The sequence below is a fragment of the Pelodiscus sinensis genome, chromosome 28, assembly GCF_052426305.1.
Source record: "Pelodiscus sinensis isolate ZL-2025 chromosome 28, ASM5242630v1, whole genome shotgun sequence".
Taxonomy (NCBI): domain Eukaryota; kingdom Metazoa; phylum Chordata; order Testudines; family Trionychidae; genus Pelodiscus; species Pelodiscus sinensis.
This window is the reverse complement of record NC_143079.1, coordinates 12,522,501-12,540,643: the sequence shown is the minus strand read 5'-3', so window position 1 is coordinate 12,540,643 and position 18,143 is coordinate 12,522,501. Positions and strand designations below refer to the sequence as shown.

The window sequence follows — 18,143 nt, the reverse complement described above, 5'->3', positions numbered from 1 at the left end:
CCCTCGGAGCCCTGCTCTGGGCTCAGACCCACTGACTGGGGGGCCATTCCTGACCTGTGCTGCCAGGTGAGACTGGATCTGCCAATGGGCCCGTTTAGCTCAAGAGTTGACAAAACGATTTCGCCCCCCAAGCGCTACACAGGCAGGAGCCCTGTGCCCGGAAATGCAGCCGCCTCTGGGGTGGGGCAGAGTCTCCATGCAGCCGCCGCCCCGGTGCCCCAGCGTGGGCGGAGCCGGAGGGTTTCCCCGTTGCAGGGTGACACAGACATCGGCGGGACGTTCAGAGGGACGTTTAAATACAATTCAGGTAGCAAATTGTCTTGTAAACACTGAGAGGACGGTTCCATCCGGCTCCAGGGCCAGAATCTGCCTGGAATTAAACCCCGCAAATCCGAGCCCCGGACACGCCAGCCCCAGCTCGGCCCAGCCCGGGGCCCAACCGCTCAGCAGGCACCGAAAGTGCAGGGCCCGCGGGGCCGCGTGACCGGGCAGTGCTGAGTGTGAGGCGCTGGGGCCTCCAGATCCGGGCTGGAGGTGGGGAGCGCCCCCACCCCTGCCCTACAGCACCCCTGGCCCCCACCCCCCAAGCCCTGAGCCACCCGGCCTGGGCCTTTGCAGGGGGAGGTGAGGATGCGAAGGCGGGTCTGTCCAGCAGCAGACCCCTCCCTGGAGTCGGAGGAGGGCCCCCTGGCAGCAGAAGCTCGGTGCCCTGCGCTCTGCCCCTCAGAGTCTGTGGGAGGCCACGATGAAGGAGCCAGACGCCTGGCCCTTGCTCGGCTCCCTCTCGTCCCGGGCGCTGGGGTCCTTTGTGGTCAGGCTGCCCTTCGGGCTCCTCTTCTGCCCTGGCTGCAGGTCCGGGTCCAGGGCTGCCGTGGGGCTGGGCCCTAGGGCACAGGAGGGGCAGGTTAGAGCCGGGGGGGGTGGCAGGGGTATGACAGACAGCCCCCCCAGCCACGGTGCCTCAGCCACCACTCCCGTCCCCCCAGGGGTTGAGCTGCGCCGTGAAGGGGTCCCTGGCAGGAGGCAGAAGTTGGGGGGCAGGTGGTGGCAGTGGGGAGGCAGGCCGTGGGGGGCAGGGGTAAGGGGCAAGGGTAGGCCACGGGGGGTAGAGGGCAGGGGCCCGGGGCAGGGGCGGGCCGTGAGGAGCAGGGAGAAGGGGGGCAGGCTGTGTGGGGCAGGGCGGGCCGAGAGGAGCAGGGAGAAGGGGGGCAGGCTGTGTGGGGCGGGGCGGGGCGGGTCGTGAGGAGCAGGAGAAGGGGGGCAGGCTGTGTGGGGCAGGGCGGGCCGTGAGGAGCAGGGAGAAGGGGGGCAGGCTGTGTGGGGCGGGGCGGGCCGTGAGGAGCAGGGAGAAGGGGGCAGGCTGTGTGTGGCGGGGCGGGCCGTGAGGAGAACGGAGAAAGGGGCAGGCTGTGTGGGGCAGGGCGGGCCGTGAGGAGCAGGGAGAAGGGGGGCAGGCTGTGTGGGGCGGGGCGGGCCGTGAGGAGCAGGGAGAAGCGGGGCAGGCTGTGTGGGGCGGGGCGGGCCGTGAGGAGCAGGGAGAAGCGGGGCAGGCTGTGTGGGGCGGGACGGGCCGTGAGGAGCAGGGAGAAGCGGGGCAGGCTGTGTGGGGCGGGGCGGGCCGTGAGGAGCAGGGAGAAGGGGGCAGGCTGTGTGGGGCGGGGCGGGCCGTGAGGAGCAGGGAGAAGGGGGCAGGCTGTGTGGGGCGGGGCGGGCCGTGAGGAGCAGGGAGAAGGGGGGCAGGCTGTGTGGGGCGGGGCGGGCCGTGAGGAGCAGGGAGAAGGGGGCAGGCTGTGTGGGGCGGGGCGGGCCGTGAGGAGCAGGGAGAAGCAGGACAGGCTGTGTGGGGCGGGGCGGGCCGTGAGGAGCAGGGAGAAGGGGGCAGGCTGTGTGGGGCGGGGCGGGCCGTGAGGAGCAGGGAGAAGGGGGCAGGCTGTGTGGGGCGGGGCAGGCTGTGAGGAGCAGGGAGAAGCGGGGCAGACTGTGTGGGGCGGGTTGGGCCGTGAGGAGCAGGGAGAAGCGGGGCAGGCTGTGTGGGGCGGGGCGGGCCGTGAGGAGCAGGGAGAAGGGGGGCAGGCTGTGTGGGGCGGGGCGGGCCGTGAGGATCAGGGAGAAGGGGGGCAGGCTGTGTGGGGCGGGGCGGGGCAAGTCGTGAGGAGCAGGGAGAAGGGGGGCAGGCTGTGTGGGGCGGGGCGGGGCAAGTCGTGAGGAGCAGGGAGAAGGGGGGCAGGCCGTGAGGAGCAGGAGAAGGGGGCAGGCTGTGTGGGGCGGGGCGGGCCGTGAGGAGCAGGGAGAAGGGGGCAGGCTGTGTGGGGCGGGGCGGGCCGTGAGGAGCAGGGAGAAGCAGGACAGGCTGTGTGGGGCTGGGCGGGCCGTGAGGAGCAGGGAGAAGGGGGCAGGCTGTGTGGGGCGGGGCGGGCCGTGAGGAGCAGGGAGAAGGGGGGCAGGCTGTGTGGGGCGGGGCGGGCTGTGAGGAGCAGGGAGAAGCGGGGCAGGCTGTGTGGGGCGGGTTGGGCCGTGAGGAGCAGGGAGAAGCGGGGCAGGCTGTGTGGGGCGGGGCGGGCCGTGAGGAGCAGGGAGAAGGGGGGCAGGCTGTGTGGGGCGGGGCGGGCCGTGAGGATCAGGGAGAAGGGGGGCAGGCTGTGTGGGGCGGGGCGGGCCGTGAGGAGCAGGGAGAAGCGGGGCAGGCTATGTGGGGCGGGTCGGGCCGTGAGGAGCAGGGAGAAGGGGGCAGACTGTGTGGGGAGGGGTGGGCCGTGAGGAGCAGGGAGAAGGGGGGCAGGCTGTGTGGGGCGGGGCGGGGCGAGTCATGAGGAGCAGGGAGAAGGGGGGCAGGCCGTGAGGAGCAGGAGAAGGGGGGCAGGCTGTGTGGGGCAGGGCGGGCCGTGAGGAGCAGGGAGAAGGGGGCAGGCTGTGTGGGGCGGGGCGGGCCGTGAGGAGCAGGGAGAAGGGGGGCAGGCTGTGTGGGGCGGGGCGGGCCGTGAGGAGCAGGGAGAAGGGGGCAGGCTGTGTGGGGCGGGCCGTGAGGAGCAGGGAGAAGGGGGGCAGGCTGTGTGGGGCGGGGCGGGCCGTGAGGAGCAGGGAGAAGGGGGCAGGCTGTGTGGAGCAGGGAGAAGGGGGCAGGCTGTGTGGGGCGGGGCGGGCCGTGAGGAGCAGGGAGAAGGGGGCAGGCTGTGTGGGGCGGGGCGGGCCGTGAGGAGCAGGGAGAAGGGGGCAGGCTGTGTGGGGCAGGGCGGGGGGGAGCTGGTGGGGCGGGGCGGGCCGTGAGGAGCAGGGAGAAGGGGGCAGGCTGTGTGGAGCAGGGAGAAGGGGGCAGGCTGTGTGGGGCGGGGCGGGCCGTGAGGAGCAGGGAGAAGGGGGCAGGCTGTGTGGGGCGGGGCGGGCCGTGAGGAGCAGGGAGAAGGGGGCAGGCTGTGTGGGGCGGGGCGGGCCGTGAGGAGCTGGGAGAAGTGGGGCAGGCTGTGTGGGGCGGGCCGTGAGGAGCAGGGAGAAGGGGGCAGGCTGTGTGGGGCAGGGCGGGCCGTGAGGAGCAGGGAGAAGGGGGCAGGCTGTGTGGAGCAGGGAGAAGGGGGCAGGCTGTGTGGGGCGGGGCGGGCCGTGAGGAGCTGGGAGAAGCGGGGCAGGCTGTGTGGGGCGGGCCGTGAGGAGCAGGGAGAAGGGGGCAGGCTGTGTGGAGCAGGGAGAAGGGGGCAGGCTGTGTGGGGCGGGGCGGGCCGCACCGAAGTAGCTGAGCAGCACGGGCAGGAAGACGAGGCCGTGGGCCAGCCCCAGCAGCGTGATGAGCAGGTTGAGGCGGAAGAAGAAGATCTGCACGAGCTGAGCCTTGGCGAACGCCAGCACCACGATGCCCGGCAGGTTGGTCATGGCCACGCCGGCGAAGACCTGCAGGGGAGGGGCAGGGTCAGAGACGGCCCCGCCCTCCCCGGGGCTCAGGGCCCCTCTCAGAGGTGGACCCCTGGCCCCAGGCCTGGGCACGACTTGGCCTCTCTGTGACGGCGCGTTGGGGTCCCCGTCTCCTGCACCCCTGAAATGGCAGGAACAGACTCCCCCAGCCAGTAGAACGGGGGGAGTTTATTGCTTCCCCAGGGTACAGCACAGATGGAATCCGGTTCCAGGGCAGGCCTAGGATGCCTCAGCCCCCCCCTTGATATGGGGGATACTGGGCCCCTAAATTCCAGCCCGCTTCCTAGGCTGTCTCCTCCATGCTCCCCGACAGAAACTAACTCTCTTCCTGCCCTGCCCCCCAGCCAGGGCGGCTTCCACCTTCCTTTGTTTCTCCCCATGGGGGGTGGCTGGTCAGACAGGTTTGGAGCCCCCTTTGCATAATGACTCCCCCCCTTCCCTGCTGGGTCTTGCTACAGACAGCAGAGGTGGCCACAGCCCTAGCAAGTTACCCCCACTACGTCACACCCTCCAAGCATCCGCCCCCAGGCCTGGACAGGACCCCGTCCCCCCTCCCGTGGGCCCGAGAGCCATGGGGGCGGGGCCCTGCCCCTCCCGTGGGTCCGAGAGCCGTGGGGGCGGGGCCCTGTCCCCCCTCCCGTGGGCCCAAGAGCCGTGGGGGCGGGGCCCTGTCCCCCCTCCCGTGGGCCCGAGAGCCGTGGGGGCGGGGCCCTGCCCCTCCCGTGGGCCCGAGAGCTGTGGGGGCGGGGCCCTGCCCCTCCCGTGGGTCCGAGAGCCGTGGGGGCGGGGCCCTGCCCCCCCTCCCGTGGGCCCAAGAGCCGTGGGGGCGGGGCCCTGCCCCTCCCGTGGGCCCGAGAGCCGTGGGGGCGGGGCCCTGCCCCTCCCGTGGGCCCGAGAGCCGTGGGGGCGGGGCCCTGCCCCTCCCGTGGGTCCGAGAGCCGTGGGGGCGGGGCCCTGCCCCCCATCCCCTACCCCGCCCTGTGCCCTCACTCACCGCGCTCCCCATGTTGACCGTGGCCTCTTTGGCCCTCTCCAGCCGGGTGGGCTGTGAGCTGACGGCGAAGGCGCGAGTCAGGTGGGACACGAACTCCACCGAGATGCCCACAGCCTGCGGGTGCACCGGGCGGTTAGTGCGGGTTGGGCCGGGCCTCCTGGTGCACCCCAATCAATTGCACCCCAATGCCTCAGCACCCCTGCCCCATGGGCTGCTGGCAGGGGGCAATGAGGGGGCACCTGCACTGGGTCCACTGAGTAATGGGCTCCCCCTTTAGGTCCCGGGGATCCGGGCATCACAGCCCTTCCTCCCCTGCCACGCCTGGGAGCCTGGAACCAGAGGGTGGATACCAGGTGCTGGGAATTGGGGCTAGGTGCCCGGGGCTGGCAGGGCGGGGTGCCTGGGGCTGGCTGGGACTGGGTGCCCGGGGCTGGCAGGGTGGGGTGCCTGGGGCTGGCTGGGACTGGGTGCCCGGGGGTGGCAGGGGCTGGGTGCCCGGGGGTGGCAGGGGCTGGGTGCCCGGGAGTGGCAGGGGCTGGCAGGGTGGGGTGCCCGGGGGTGGCAGGGGCTGGGTGCCCGGGGCTGGCAGGGCGGGGTGCCCGGGGGTGGCAGGGGCTGGGTGCCCGGGGCTGGCAGGGGCTGGCGGGGGGGGTGCCCGAGCTGGCACGCACCGTCACCAGGTTGATGAGAGACACGGCGTTGTAGCTGATGTCCCAGAGCGTCATGGCGCCCACGGTGTCCACCAGGATCATGACGATGGTGAGCAGGTTGATGAGGCCGGAGCGCAGGTCCATGCCCAGCAGGATGCAGCAGACGGCGAAGGTGGGCACCAGGCAGAGCGCCAGGTTGAAGAGCCCCTCGTTAACGATGGTGAGGTACTGCTCGTAGAACACGTTGGTGACCCTGGTCGGGCCGGGGCACATCAGACAACAGGCCTTGGACGGCCCCAGAGACTCCCCAACCCTGTGCCTGGCACATGGCCCCCGGGATGCCCCCAGTGCCTGGGACACGCCCCCAGAACCCCCCCAGTGCCTGGGACACGGCCCCAGAACCCCCCAGTGCCTGGGACACGCCCCCAGGACCCCCCCAGTGCCTGGGACACGCCCCCAGAACCCCCCCCAGTGCCTGGGACACGGCCCCAGAACCCCCCCCAGTGCCTGGGACATGCCCCCAGAACCCCCCCAGTGCCTGGGACACGCCCCCAGAACCCCCCCAGTGCCTGGGACACGGCCCCAGAACCCCCCCAGTGCCTGGGACACGGCCCCAGAACCCCCCCAGTGCCTGGGACACGCCCCCAGAACCCCCCAGTGCCTGGGACACGCCCCCAGGACCCCCCCAGTGCCTGGGACACGGCCCCAGAACCCCCCAGTGCCTGGGACACGGCCCCAGAACCCCCCAGTGCCTGGGACACGGCCCCAGAACCCCCCAGTGCCTGGGACACGGCCCCAGAACCCCCCCCAGTGCCTGGGACACGGCCCCAGAACCCCCCAGTGCCTGGGACACGCCCCCAGGACCCCCCAGTGCCTGGGACACGGCCCCAGAACCTCCCCCAGTGCCTGGGACACGGCCCCAGAACCCCCCAGTGCCTGGGACACACCCCCAGAACCCCCCAGTGCCTGGGACACGCCCCCAGAACCCCCCCGCAGTGCCTGGGACACAGCCCCAGAACCCCCCCAGTGCCTGGGACATGCCCCCAGAACCCCCCAGTGCCTGGGACACGGCCCCAGAACCCCCCCCCCCCCAGTGCCTGGGACACGGCCCCAGAACCCCCCCCAGTGCCTGGGACACGCCCCCAGAACCCCCCCCAGTGCCTGGGACACGGCCCCAGAACCCCCCAGTGCCTGGGACACGGCCCCAGAACCCCCCCCAGTGCCTGGGACACGGCCCCAGAACCCCCCCCAGTGCCTAGGACACGGCCCCAGAACCCCCCAGTGCCTGGGACACGGCCCCAGAACCCCCCAGTGCCTGGGACACGGCCCCAGAACCCCCCAGTGCCTGGGACACGGCCCCAGAACCCCCCCAGTGCCTGGGACACGGCCCCAGAACCCCCCCCAGTGCCTGGGACACGCCCCCAGAACCCCCCCAGTGCCTGGGACACGGCCCCAGAACCCCCCCAGTGCCTGGGACACACCCCCAGAACCCCCCCCCCAGTGCCTGGGACACGGCCCCAGAACCCCCCCCCCCCCAGTGCCTGGGACACGGCCCCAGAACCCCCCCCCCCCAGTGCCTGGGACACGGCCCCAGAACCCCCCAGTGCCTGGGACACGGCCCCAGAATCCCCCCCCCCCAGTGCCTGGGACACGGCCCCAGAACCCCCCAGTGCCTGGGACACGCCCCCAGAACCCCCCCAGTGCCTGGGACACGCCCCCAGAACCCCCCCCAGTGCCTGGGACACGCCCCCAGAACCCCCCCCCAGTGCCTGGGACACGTCTCCCTGCATCCCCCTGTGGCTGGGACATGGACCCCTCCGCGTACCCCCAACGCCTCTGCCATCGGCCCCTTACGTGTAGGAGAAGACCTGGAAGTTGGGGTCGGTGCCCGGCACCTGCCGCATGGAGCGGGTGATGTTGGCTGCCAGTTCCCGTGTGGTCCGCAGCGCGGCCGTGTACTCCTGGGAGTTGGTGAGGGGCGTGTGGTAGGCCATGAACCGCGTGGCTGGGGGAGAGCACAGCTCAGTCCTCTGCCCCCTCACCTGGAGAGCAGAGCCCCCACCTGCCCCACATCCTGGGGCCCCCCCACCATGCCCCTCCCCCACATCCTGGGACACCCCCACTGTGCCCTCAGTGCCCCTCCCCCACATCCTGGGACACTCCCACCATGCCCTCTGTGCCCCTCCCCCACATCCTGGGACACCCCCACTGTGCCCTCAGTGCCCCTCCCCCACATCCTGGGACACCCCCACTGTGCCCTCAGTGCCCCTCCCCCACATCCTGGGACACCCCCACTGTGCCCTCAGTGCCCCTCCCCCACATCCCCCCCCACTGTGCCCTCAGTGCCCCTCCCCCACATCCTGGGACCCTCCCCACTGTGCCCCTCCCCCACATCCTGGGACCCCCCCCACTGTGCCCTCAGTGCCCCTCCCCCACATCCTGGGACCCCCCCCCCACTGTGCCCTCAGTGCCCCTCCCCCACATCCTGGGACACCCCCACTGTGCCCTCAGTGCCCCTCCCCCATATCCTGGGACCCCCCCCACTGTGCCCTCAGTGCCCCTCCCCCACATCCTGGGACCCCCCCACTGTGCCCCTCCCCCACATCCTGGGACACCCCCCAGTGTGCCCTCAGTGCCCCTCCCCCACATCCTGGGACACCCCCACTGTGCCCTCAGTGCCCCTCCCCCACATCCTGGGACCCCCCCACTGTGCCCCTCCCCCACATCCAAGGGCCCCCCCCACTGTGCCCTCAGTGCCCCTCCCCCACGTAGGCCCGCTTGCACCCACTCTTGCTCCAGCCCGTGGGGCTGACCCGCAGCCCTGTGCAGTGGGGTGGGCAGTGCTGGCCTGGCGCCCATGGGGCAGAGTTCTTTGTTAACCCCCACCCCGGGGGACCCAGCTCTCCCTACTCATCTCACTGCGGGCGTGGCCTCCCCTGGCACGTACCCTGGATCTCCCCGTCCGGGCCCAGCTTCACAGCAGTGTCGTAGGCACCCAGGCCCCTGGACAGGAACAAGGGAGGGGTGACAGTGGGGAGGGGCTGTGTGACCCCCACTCCATGGAAAGGGCCCCCCCAAATCTGCTGAAAGGCTGAGCCCCATTTGGAACAGGGGTGCCCTGCCTGGCCCAGAGGAGCGGAGAGGTCCCCAGCGGGGAAGATGTGGGGTCCCCCTTGGGGTGGGGCTGGGTCCTGGGGTGCTGGCACGGGGTTCCGAGTCCAGCCCAGCCAGGCAGGGATGGGGGCGCAAGACCATATGGGACAGGGGACCCCACGCCCACGGCAGAAGGCCCCAGAACAGCAAACTGGGCAGAGGGGTCGGTCGGAAACAGGCTGGGCTAATGCTAATGGCCAGCAGCCCTGCGCCCTGCCTGCCCCACAGCGTGTCTATGGGCACAGCTGAGGGCCTGGCAAGCTGCACGCCGTTAGTACAGTCAGTCAGTGTGTGAGAGAGAAACACACCCTGGTCAGCAGGGGTGGTGTGTGTGTGTGGGTGTGTGTGTGTGTGTTTTACATCCCTGGCCAGCAGGGGGCACTGTGTATGTGTCTTACACCCCTGGCCAGCAGGGGGCACTGTGTGTGTGTGTCTTACACCCTGGCCAGCAGGGGGCGCTCTGTTTGTGGCTGTCTGTCTCACACCCCTGTCCAGAAGGGGGCGCTGTGTGTCAGTCTCACCCTTGGTCAGCAGGGGACGCTGTGTATGTGTCTTACACCCCTGGCCAGCAGGGGGCACTGTGTGTGTGTGTTACATCCCTGGCCAGCAGGGGGCACTGTGTGTATGTGTCTTACACCCTGGCCAGCAGGGGGCGCTCTGTTTGTGTCTGTCTGTCTCACACCCCTGGCCAGCAGAGGGCGCTGTGTGTCTGTCTCACCCTTGGCAAGTAGGGGATGCTGTGTATGTTTCTTACACCCCTGGCCAGGAGGGGGGGCTCTGTTTGTGTCTGTCTGTCTCACACCCCTGTCCAGAAGGGGCGCTGTGTATGGGTGTCTCATCCCTGGCCAGCAGGGGACGCTATGGGTGTGTGTGTTACACCTGGCCAGCAGGGGGCCTCTGTTTGTGTCTATCCGTCTCACACCCCTGTCCAGCAGGGGGCGCTGTGAGCCTGTCTCACCCTTGGCAAGTAGGGGATGCTGTGTATGTTTCTTACACCCCTGGCCAGCAGGGGGCCTCTGTTTGTGTCTGTCTGTCTCACACCCCTGTCCAGCAGGGGGCGCTGTGAGCCTGTCTCACCCTTGGCCAGCAGGGGCGCTGTGTGGGACATGTGCTGCACTCCAGTCCCATCCCCTGTGGCCACAGGGCTTTTTCCAGCCCCCCAAGACTGTCCCATGCCTGGCCCCTCCCGCAGTCGCCCCTGCCCCCACTTACCCCTTGGGGCAGTTGAGGTTGGGCATGTCCTGCAGGAACCAGGGCAGGAAGCGGTGGAACTGCTCCACCGAGGGGCGAATGATCTCGCTGAGGCTGCCTATGCAGCTGAGCGGGCAGGTGGCCGTGGCTGTGGGACGAGAGGCCGGTGCAGTGAGGGAGCAGAGCGCCCACAGGGCAGTACCAGCCCCTGCCCCCCCCAGGTGCTACCCAGGGCAGATCAGACTCAGCTCTGCCCGGGACATGCCAGGGCCCCCAGCCCGTCCCATGGCCGTCCTGGATCTCCAGCCCCTGAGAGCTGTTTCTCCTCCACTCTCAGGCTGGGGCTGGCTCTTGCCCACGGGTGGGAGGGCTCAGGTCCCTGCTGCTGCTTTTTCCCCTCAGGGAGCTCCGGTTGCTTTCTCTGCCCAGCTCAATGCAGGGCCCTGTTCAGCCCTCAGCCGCGGGGATCCAGCAGCAGGGAGTTCCACAGGCTGTGCTGGATTCCAAACCTACAGGCTGTGCTCTTCACTGCGTATGCAGGATGAATGTGCACCCAGCAGCGCCCTGGGCTATGGCCAGACTCCACCCCCCACTAGCTCCTTGCCCCCTACTTCCAAGCACACACTGATGAGAAACCCCCCCTCCCCCGTCTGGGAAGTGCTGGCCGATTTGCAGTTTTCTGAGTTTAACAAACTCAGCAGGCTCTGAGCAGTGGGGGGCGGGGTTAGAGCCAGACTCCGCCCCCAGCCTGCACCCCCTGGGGTCCCTTGGCCCGTGTGAGGTGAGACCCAGCTTTTCCGCCCTGCCCCAGAGCAAGGGGCTTTGGCCCGACAGGTGCCCGGCCGCAGTGTGCAGCTGTGGCAGCCCGACGGTGTTGTGGTGCGCGGGGCCCACTGCTGGGGTGCTCCTCTGTCCCTCGGGGGGCAAGCCCCCCCTCCCCCTCCCGGACGGCAGGGCCCCGCTGCGCCCGGCCCCACAAGAACTCTGGTCCCTCTCTGCCGTGACCCATGCCCAGTGCCCGGGAGTGTCGCGGTGCCAGGCCCACCGGGGGAGCAGGGTTCCCGCAGCCCTGGGCACCGGCAGGGCCAAGACCTACTGTTGGTGGACGGGCAGAACTGGCCATTGCTGGAGGTCATGCGGCAGCATCTGGAGAGCGGGTGGAGCCAGTCAATGAAGTCGTCCACCCAGGACATGGCCGGGATGGCCAGGTAGGACCTGCAGGGGCGGGGGGGGCGGTGTTAGAGCCAGGCAGCGGGGAGCATTAGAGCCATGCAGTGGGGGTAGGGGGGCGTTAGAGCCAGGGAGCAGGAGCAGCAGGGGTGGGGGTGGCGTTAGAGCCAGGGAGTGGGGGAGATGTTAGAGCCAGGCAGTAGGGGCAGTGGGGGGCATTAGCCAGGCCAGCAGGGGGGGGGGGGGGGGTGTTAGAGCCAGGCAGCGGGGGGGGGTGTTAGAGCTAGGCAGCAGAGGCAGTGGGGGGGGCAGGCAGGGGGAGGCAGAGGGCAGGGGGGGCGTTAGAGCCAGGCAGCAGGGGCAGTAAGGGAGGTGCAGGCTGGCCATAGAGCTGCACGGCCGGCCAGGCTAGGCAGGAGGCGGCTGCTTTGGTTGGTACGGGGACCCTCCCACCTTTGTCCAAACAGAACAAATGACTCTAGCACGTCCCCGCGCAGGGAGCCATGAGCCTGGGCAGGGAAGGGCGGGCAGGGGCAGTGGGTCACAGCAAGGGGGCTGGTAGAGCTGGGGGCATAGACAGCAGGGGGTCGGAGTGAGGGGCTCCAGCAGAGCCTATGGCTGGGGCAGATGGGACCCGGGGGCAGTCAGAGCGGGGGGTGGGGGGGCAGTCGGAGCAGAGCAGGGGAGCAGTCGGAGCGGGGGAGGGCAGTCGGAGCGGGGGGGCGAGGGAGGCAGTCGGCAGAGCAGGGGGGCGGGGCGGGGGGCGGAGCGGGGGGCAGTCGGAGCGGGGGGCAGTTGGAGCGGAGCAGGGGAGGGGGCAGTCGGAGCGGGGGGGCGAGCGGAGCGGGGGGCAGTCGGAGCAGGGGGAGGGGGGCAGTCGGAGCAGAGCAGGGGGCAGTCGGAGCAGGGGGGCGAGCGGAGCGGGGAGCAGTCGGAGCGAGGGGTGGGGGGCAGTCGGAGCAGAGCAGGGGACAGTCGGAGCGGGGGGGCGAGCGGAGCGGAGGGCAGTCGGAGCCATGGGGCAGTCGGCGCCGGGGGGGCAGTCAGAGCGGAGCAGGGGGCGAGCGGAGCAGGGGGCTGCCCCCGGCCAGACACTCACACGTTGGGGAAGCGGGTGGCGTACTGGATCATCTGGGTCAGGGAGTTGTTGTTGCAGCCGGTGCTGGAGCAGGCGCCGTTCATGCCGGGCACGGTGGAGAAGTTGTAGCCGCCGGTGGTGACGAAGTAGGCGGGCAGCCCCACCATGAAGTACTGGTTCAGGTACTGGAAATACTGCACCATGTAGGAGTCCTGGGGGACACGCAGAGCCCGTCAGGCCGGCTCCCGGGAGGAACCCAGCTCCCCGGCACCGAGCGGGCTGGCTCCGAGGTTGCGCCCTACCCCGGGCACGGAGGGCGGCGCACCGAGGGTGTGTCTAGACTACATGGCTCCCTCCACAGAGGGATGCAAATCAAGCACATGGAAGTTGCTAATGAGGCCGGTGCCTCGCTGGCATAAACATGGCCGCCGCTTTTTTTCAAAAGGGAGTTTTTGGGAAGACACCGGCAGTCTCGATGCGGCTCTGTCGCCTTTAGCGACGGATCCGGGCTTCCTCAGAAAACGAGGCTCACGGGATCTGTCGCCAGAGAGGGGTGCTCCAGACATGCCCCAGGAGACCTGGCGCATGGGGGTGGCAAAGGGCCTGGGCGGCGCAGGACGGGGGGCTCCCCAGAAGCTGCCAGCGCTGCCGTCGATGGGACAGGGCTGCCCAGCCGCCGGGCAGCGCCAGGACGGGGCCCTGCACCCCGGCTCCAGGCCCATGAGAGCTGCAGACACTGGACGCAGGGGGCTCACCTTGGGCATCGCCAACTGCTGGTCCAGCCCCACAGGCACCTGCAGTGTCAGGTAGATCCCGGCGCAGAACATGAAGAGGAAAAGCAGCATCTGGGGGTGGAGGGGGCACTGTGGTGAGAACAGACCCACTGCCCCCTCCCCTCGAGCATCCTCCACTCCCCCACCTCAGCCCTGACCTGTCCCAGCCCCAGAGAGCCCCAGCCCCATCTCCACGGACACCCCCAGCGCTGGGAGGAAATGGGGGTTCCCCCTTGGTATGTAGCATGTGAGTCTGTGCTAACATGGCATGTGCCTCAGTTTCCCTGTGTACTGCCCCCATTGCCCTGGCCATGGGAAGTGGGGCTTTGGCTGAGGCCCTGGGGGCAGCTGAGGCTGCAGCCTGGTCAGGACCCCGCCCTTCACCACTGAGCGCCAGGAGGGGTTGTAACCAGGCAGCCTCTTGCCCGAGGGGCAGGAGCAAGCCTGGGTGTGGGGGAGGCCAGGCGGTGGGGCCCAGGGGGTCTCAGAGAGGGGGGGTCCGGGCGCCAGGCCTGGATTCCCCTGGGATAGGGAGGCAGGCTGGCTGTGGGGTGGGGCTGCTGGCACCCTGGCTGCGGGGAGCCACGAGGGGGGCCAGGCAAGGTGAAGCCACGTGGGTGTCCGGCCCTGGTGACAGATGAGAGAGCAGGCGCCCTGGTGCCCTGCCTGGCATCACACGGAGCCTTCCCGAAACCAGCCCAGTGACTCCATGACACTCACCCGGCCTGCGCAGCAGCTCCTGGAGCCTGGCACCCCGGCCCCTCCCCGTGCCTGGCACCCCGGCGCCTCCCCGACCCTGGCACCTGGCCCCTCCCCGTGCCTGGCACCCCGGCCCCTCCCCATGCCTGGCACCCCGGCCCCTCCCCGTGCCTGGCACCCCGGCGCCTCCCCGAGCCTGGCACCCCGGCCCCTCCCTGTGCCTGGCACCCCGGCCCCTCCCCGAGCCTGGCACCCCGGCCCCTCCCCGTGCCTGGCACCCCGGCGCCTCCCCGAGCCTGGCACCCCGGCCCCTCCCCGAGCCTAGCACCCGGCCCCTCCCCATGCCTGGCACCCCAGCCCCTCCCCGTGCCTGGCACCCGGCCCCTCCCCGTGCCTGGCACCCGGCCCCTCCCCGAGCCTGGCACCCCGGCCCCTCCCCGAGCCTGGCACCCCGGCCCCTCCCCGTGCCTGGCACCCGGCCCCTCCCCGAGCCTGGCACCCCGGCCCCTCCCCGAGCCTGGCACCCCGGCCCCTCCCCGTGCCTGGCACCCGGCCCCTCCCCGTGCCTGGCACCCGGCCCCTCCCCGAGCCTGGCACCCCGGCCCCTCCCCGTGCCTGGCACCCCGGCCCCTCCCCGTGCCTGGCACCCGGCCCCTCCCCGTGCCTGGCACCCGGCCCCTCCCCGTGCCTGGCACCCGGCCCCTCCCTGAGCCTGGCACCCCGGCCCCTCCCCGTGCCTGGCACCCCGGCCCCTCCCCGTGCCTGGCACCCGGCCCCTCCCCGTGCCTGGCACCCCGGCCCCTCCCCGTGCCTGGCACCCGGCCCCTCCCCGTGCCTGGCACCCCGGCCCCTCCCCGTGCCTGGCACCCGGCCCCTCCCCGAGCCTGGCACCCCGGCCCCTCCCCGTGCCTGGCACCCGGACCCTCCCCGAGCCTGGCACCCCGGCCCCTCCCCGTGCCTGGCACCCCGGCCCCTCCCCGTGCCTGGCACCCGGCCCCTCCCCAAGCCTGGCACCCCGGCCCCTCCCCGTGCCTGGCACCCGGCCCCTCCCCGTGCCTGGCACCCCGGTCCCCCAGTCTCGGCCCCAACACCCTGTGGTGTTGCTGGCGTGGGAAGTGTCTTTACAGGTCACTGTGCGACCACTGCTCCAGGCTCGCACTGGCTCTTGTGCGAAGGGGGCCACGGGCGGTGTCGAGAGCACGTCTACGATTCGCTGGTTCCCTTTCTGGGCCAGGTGGGCGTGTGCCATTCTGGCACGTGGATTCGCCCATTCGCCGGGTCCGTGTTCCAAAGCCCCTGCCCCCCCCCCCCGCAGCGAGTCAGCAGGGGACACGGCGGCCAAAAAGGCCAACGTGATTCTGGGCGGCATTCGTAGCCGGTGGGAGCCAGACCCGAGGAGACGTTCTCCCCACGGCGGGGGGCCCCCGACCCTGCACCCCCGTCCGCAGCCAGAGGGGACTCTCCGCCGGCCAGTAGAGTAGAAGGGTTATTGCTTCTCAGAGACATCGCGCAGCGCGGGCCCCACGCGGCCATGGGAGCCAGGGCAGGGCCTCGTCCTCCTGGGGGGGGGGAGGCTTCACCCCCTTCCTCGCTCTAAAAACCTCCCCCCTTCCCTAGCCCAGCTCCCAGGCCCTGCCCCCCAGCCAGGTGGCTGTCCCCTCCTGCCTTCCTTTGTCTGCTCCGCTGGGACTAGGTGTCTGGGCCCATCCCGTGTGGAGTGAATCTCACAGCCCAGCCGGAGGGAGCTCTGGGTGACCGACAGACGCCCCCCCAGCTCCGCTCTGCGCTGCTCTGCGCTCACTGGGCCCAGCTGGAGTGTTGGGTCCAGTGCTGGGCCCCACATTTCAGGACCGATGTGGAGAAACTGGGGAGGGTCCAGAGAAGAGCCGCAAGACTGGGGAACACGCCCTGTGCGGGACGGCTGAAGGAACCGGGCTTGTTGAGTTTGGAGAGGAGCAGACCGAGGGGATGTGCCAGCTGTTCTCACGCGGCGTCACAGGGAGCAGGGAGACAAACCGTCCCCTCGGCCTCTGAGGACAGGCCAAGCAGCAATGGGCTTGAACTGCAGCCAGGGAGGGTTAGGTTGGATTCCGGCCTGTCGGGGGCTAAACGCTGGAAGAAGGCGCCGGGGGTTGTGGAATCTCCATCGCTGGAGACGTTTCCGAGCAGGCTGGACAGACGCTGTCAGGGATGGTCTAGACGGTGCTGGGCCCTGCCGGGAGGCCCGGGGGCTGGACTCCAGCTCTGGAGGGCCCTGCCGGTCTAGGGTTCTGTGACTCTGTCTGGGAAGGGCTACTCAGGCCGATGGGCCCAGCACGGGGCTTCCCACGAGCAACGGGGCCCGGGAGGAACCAGCTGCACTGACGACTGTCCTGGGACTTCCGCTGGGACGAGGCCCCGGGCTCTGCCGATAAAGGGCCGTCAGGGCTGGGAGGGGGCTGGCCCGAGTGACAAACTCCATCCTGGGACAGACCTGTCCTCTGTTTCAGCCCGGCCAGTCGCGTCCGGAGGCCTCTGCTGTGAGCGGAACCCGCGACGGGCCAGGCGAGCGTCCTAACCGCGGACGTGCGCCCCGGGCGGCCTGCGCCCTTGGTGGGTGTGCCGGACCCCTTTAACCGTCTTCCTCCCTCCCTCCTTCCCGCCTTCCTCCCTCCCTCCATCCCTCCCGCCTTCTTCCCTCCCTCCTTCCCTTCTTCCTTCCTCTCTCCCTCCATCCCGCCTCCCTCCCTCCCACCTTCCTCCCTTCCTTCCTTCCTCCTCCCTCCCTCCTTCCCTTCTTCCTTCCTCCCTCCCTCCATCCCGCCTCCCTTCCTCCCTCCCTGCCTTCTTCCTTCCTTCCTCCCTCCCTCCCAATAAATCTTTCCCTGTTAAACGCTAAAGGACTGGCCCAGGTAGCTCTTTGGGGTAAGAACTGAGTCATAAATGGCCTTGGGACAGTGGCTGGTCCTTTGGGACTGGGAGAACCTGTTGGGAGGTGGGGGATGGGTTATCACCTCTCCCCTGTGTGAGGGGGGCTGGGGGCACAGGGAGCACTGGGGTGTCTGAGGGGAGGTGGGGGATGGGTTATCACCTCTCCCCTGTGTGAGGGGGGCTGGGGAGCACTGGGGTGTCAGAGGGGGCGGCGGGTGGGGCTCTGCTGTTTGGTGCCTCACAACGGGGGACCCCCGTCTCGGGCGGGGGGCAGCCCTGTCTCCGAGCAGTTCGCCGATTTGACCCTCTCAGCGGTGCCCAGAAGCCTCCTGTGCCAGGCCCTGCCCCCCAGCCCCGACTCACCACCAGGGCCCTGACGACGCTGTTCAGCAGGACGGGGGTGTAGACGCGCTGCATGAAGGGGCGCAGCAGCCCCTCGTTCCGCGCCGGGCACCCCGGCTTGCTCAGGCGGTGGCAGCAGCAGAGGTCGAGGCGGGCAGCCTGGGGGGCGAAGGGGGTGGCAGTGGTGTGAGGGCGCAGGGCCCCTGACTCAGCCCCTGCAGGCCCATGGGCACCTGGCTCTGCCCACTCGGGGTAAACGGGAGCGGCCCCCCGCCCCCTGCCTGTGCCCCCCAGCGGGTCCCGCCCCTCCTGCCCCCCGGCCCCATGATCCCAGCATTGTGCCCCGGTGGGCTCCCTCACCTCCTGCCTGCGGGCGTCGAGGGAGACCAGCGCCACGAACATGGACATCTGGAGCAGGAAGTCGAAGAGCACGGCCAGGGCGGCGTTGAGGGCGAAGGTCCGAACCGCGGGCATCCGCGTCAGGGCGCCTGCGGGCACCAGAGCCCGTGAGCAGCCGGGGGGGGCACTCCGCTGCATTTCCCAGGCCTGAGACCCAGCACCCTGGCCACGAAGGACCTAGCAGCCCTGGCAGGGGGAACCCCAGGGCGCCCCATCTCTGGGCCCCGCCCCCCCGCCCCGCTGGCACTCACCCAGGAAGAAGCAGATGGCCTCGGAGAAGCTGCACAGGAGCATGCTGGGTGCCACCATGCCCAGCACCCGCCCGATGTGCTGCTCCCGCTGTTCACCCGGCTCCCGCACCGACCTCTGCAAGGCACCGATCCGGGGGGGCTGGGTGATGTCCCCGAACTGCCCCCTGCCCAGCCCCCCCAGCCCCCTGCTCTGCTGGGGGCACCCCCCACCCCCTGCCCTCCCTCCTGCCCTGCCGGGGGCACTCCCCATCCCCTCCCCTCCCCCATATCCACAGCCAGACTCGGTTCACTGCCCTCCGCCACACTTAGAAGTGCCAGCCCAGCCCCGAACCCGTCCCCATCCGCTGGCTCCAGCCCCGTGGCCCAGGACCTGATGGGCCCGTCCCACTAGGATGTGCCAGGAGGAAGCGCTGCCCTGGGAGGTCGGGGTGAACAGGGCAGGGATGGGAGTTTGGGGGCAGGATGTGGTTGGCCACCCAGAGGGGCTGGGCGTTCGGGGGCAGGGCGGGGAACTCCTGGGGGGACGGGAAGGGCGGGGCGTTCGGGGGCGGGGGAGTAGTCCTGGGGGGAAGGGCAGGGCGGGGCAATCCAGGGAGCACGGGTGGGGATGGGTGTTTGGGGGCGGGACAGGGC

The 18,143-nt window shown here is 70.6% G+C and overlaps 1 protein-coding gene across 2 annotated transcripts in view; it reads right to left on the bottom strand.

The window, feature by feature from the left end:
- Positions 1-588: 588 nt before the first annotated feature.
- NPC1L1 (NPC1 like intracellular cholesterol transporter 1) overlaps positions 589-18,143 on the bottom strand; it is a 27,190-nt gene continuing 9,635 nt past the window's right edge. The window contains exons 7-19 of one of the 2 annotated variants that reach the window (XM_089773794.1): positions 17,511-17,625; positions 17,221-17,348; positions 16,882-17,019; positions 12,892-12,981; positions 12,158-12,348; positions 10,985-11,103; positions 9,910-10,036; positions 8,492-8,547; positions 7,399-7,549; positions 5,566-5,797; positions 4,895-5,008; positions 3,717-3,879; positions 589-884 (exon numbers count right to left, since the gene is read on the bottom strand). In XM_089773794.1, coding sequence (XP_089629920.1) covers positions 724-884; positions 3,717-3,879; positions 4,895-5,008; positions 5,566-5,797; positions 7,399-7,549; positions 8,492-8,547; positions 9,910-10,036; positions 10,985-11,103; positions 12,158-12,348; positions 12,892-12,981; positions 16,882-17,019; positions 17,221-17,348; positions 17,511-17,625 — 1,785 coding nt within the window. In that variant the 3' untranslated portion in view covers positions 589-723. Of the gene's footprint in view, positions 885-3,716; positions 3,880-4,894; positions 5,009-5,565; positions 5,798-7,398; positions 7,550-8,491; positions 8,548-9,909; positions 10,037-10,984; positions 11,104-12,157; positions 12,349-12,891; positions 12,982-16,881; positions 17,020-17,220; positions 17,349-17,510; positions 17,626-18,143 lie in introns of those variants that run through there. The other variant, XM_089773795.1, reaches the window with a different exon arrangement.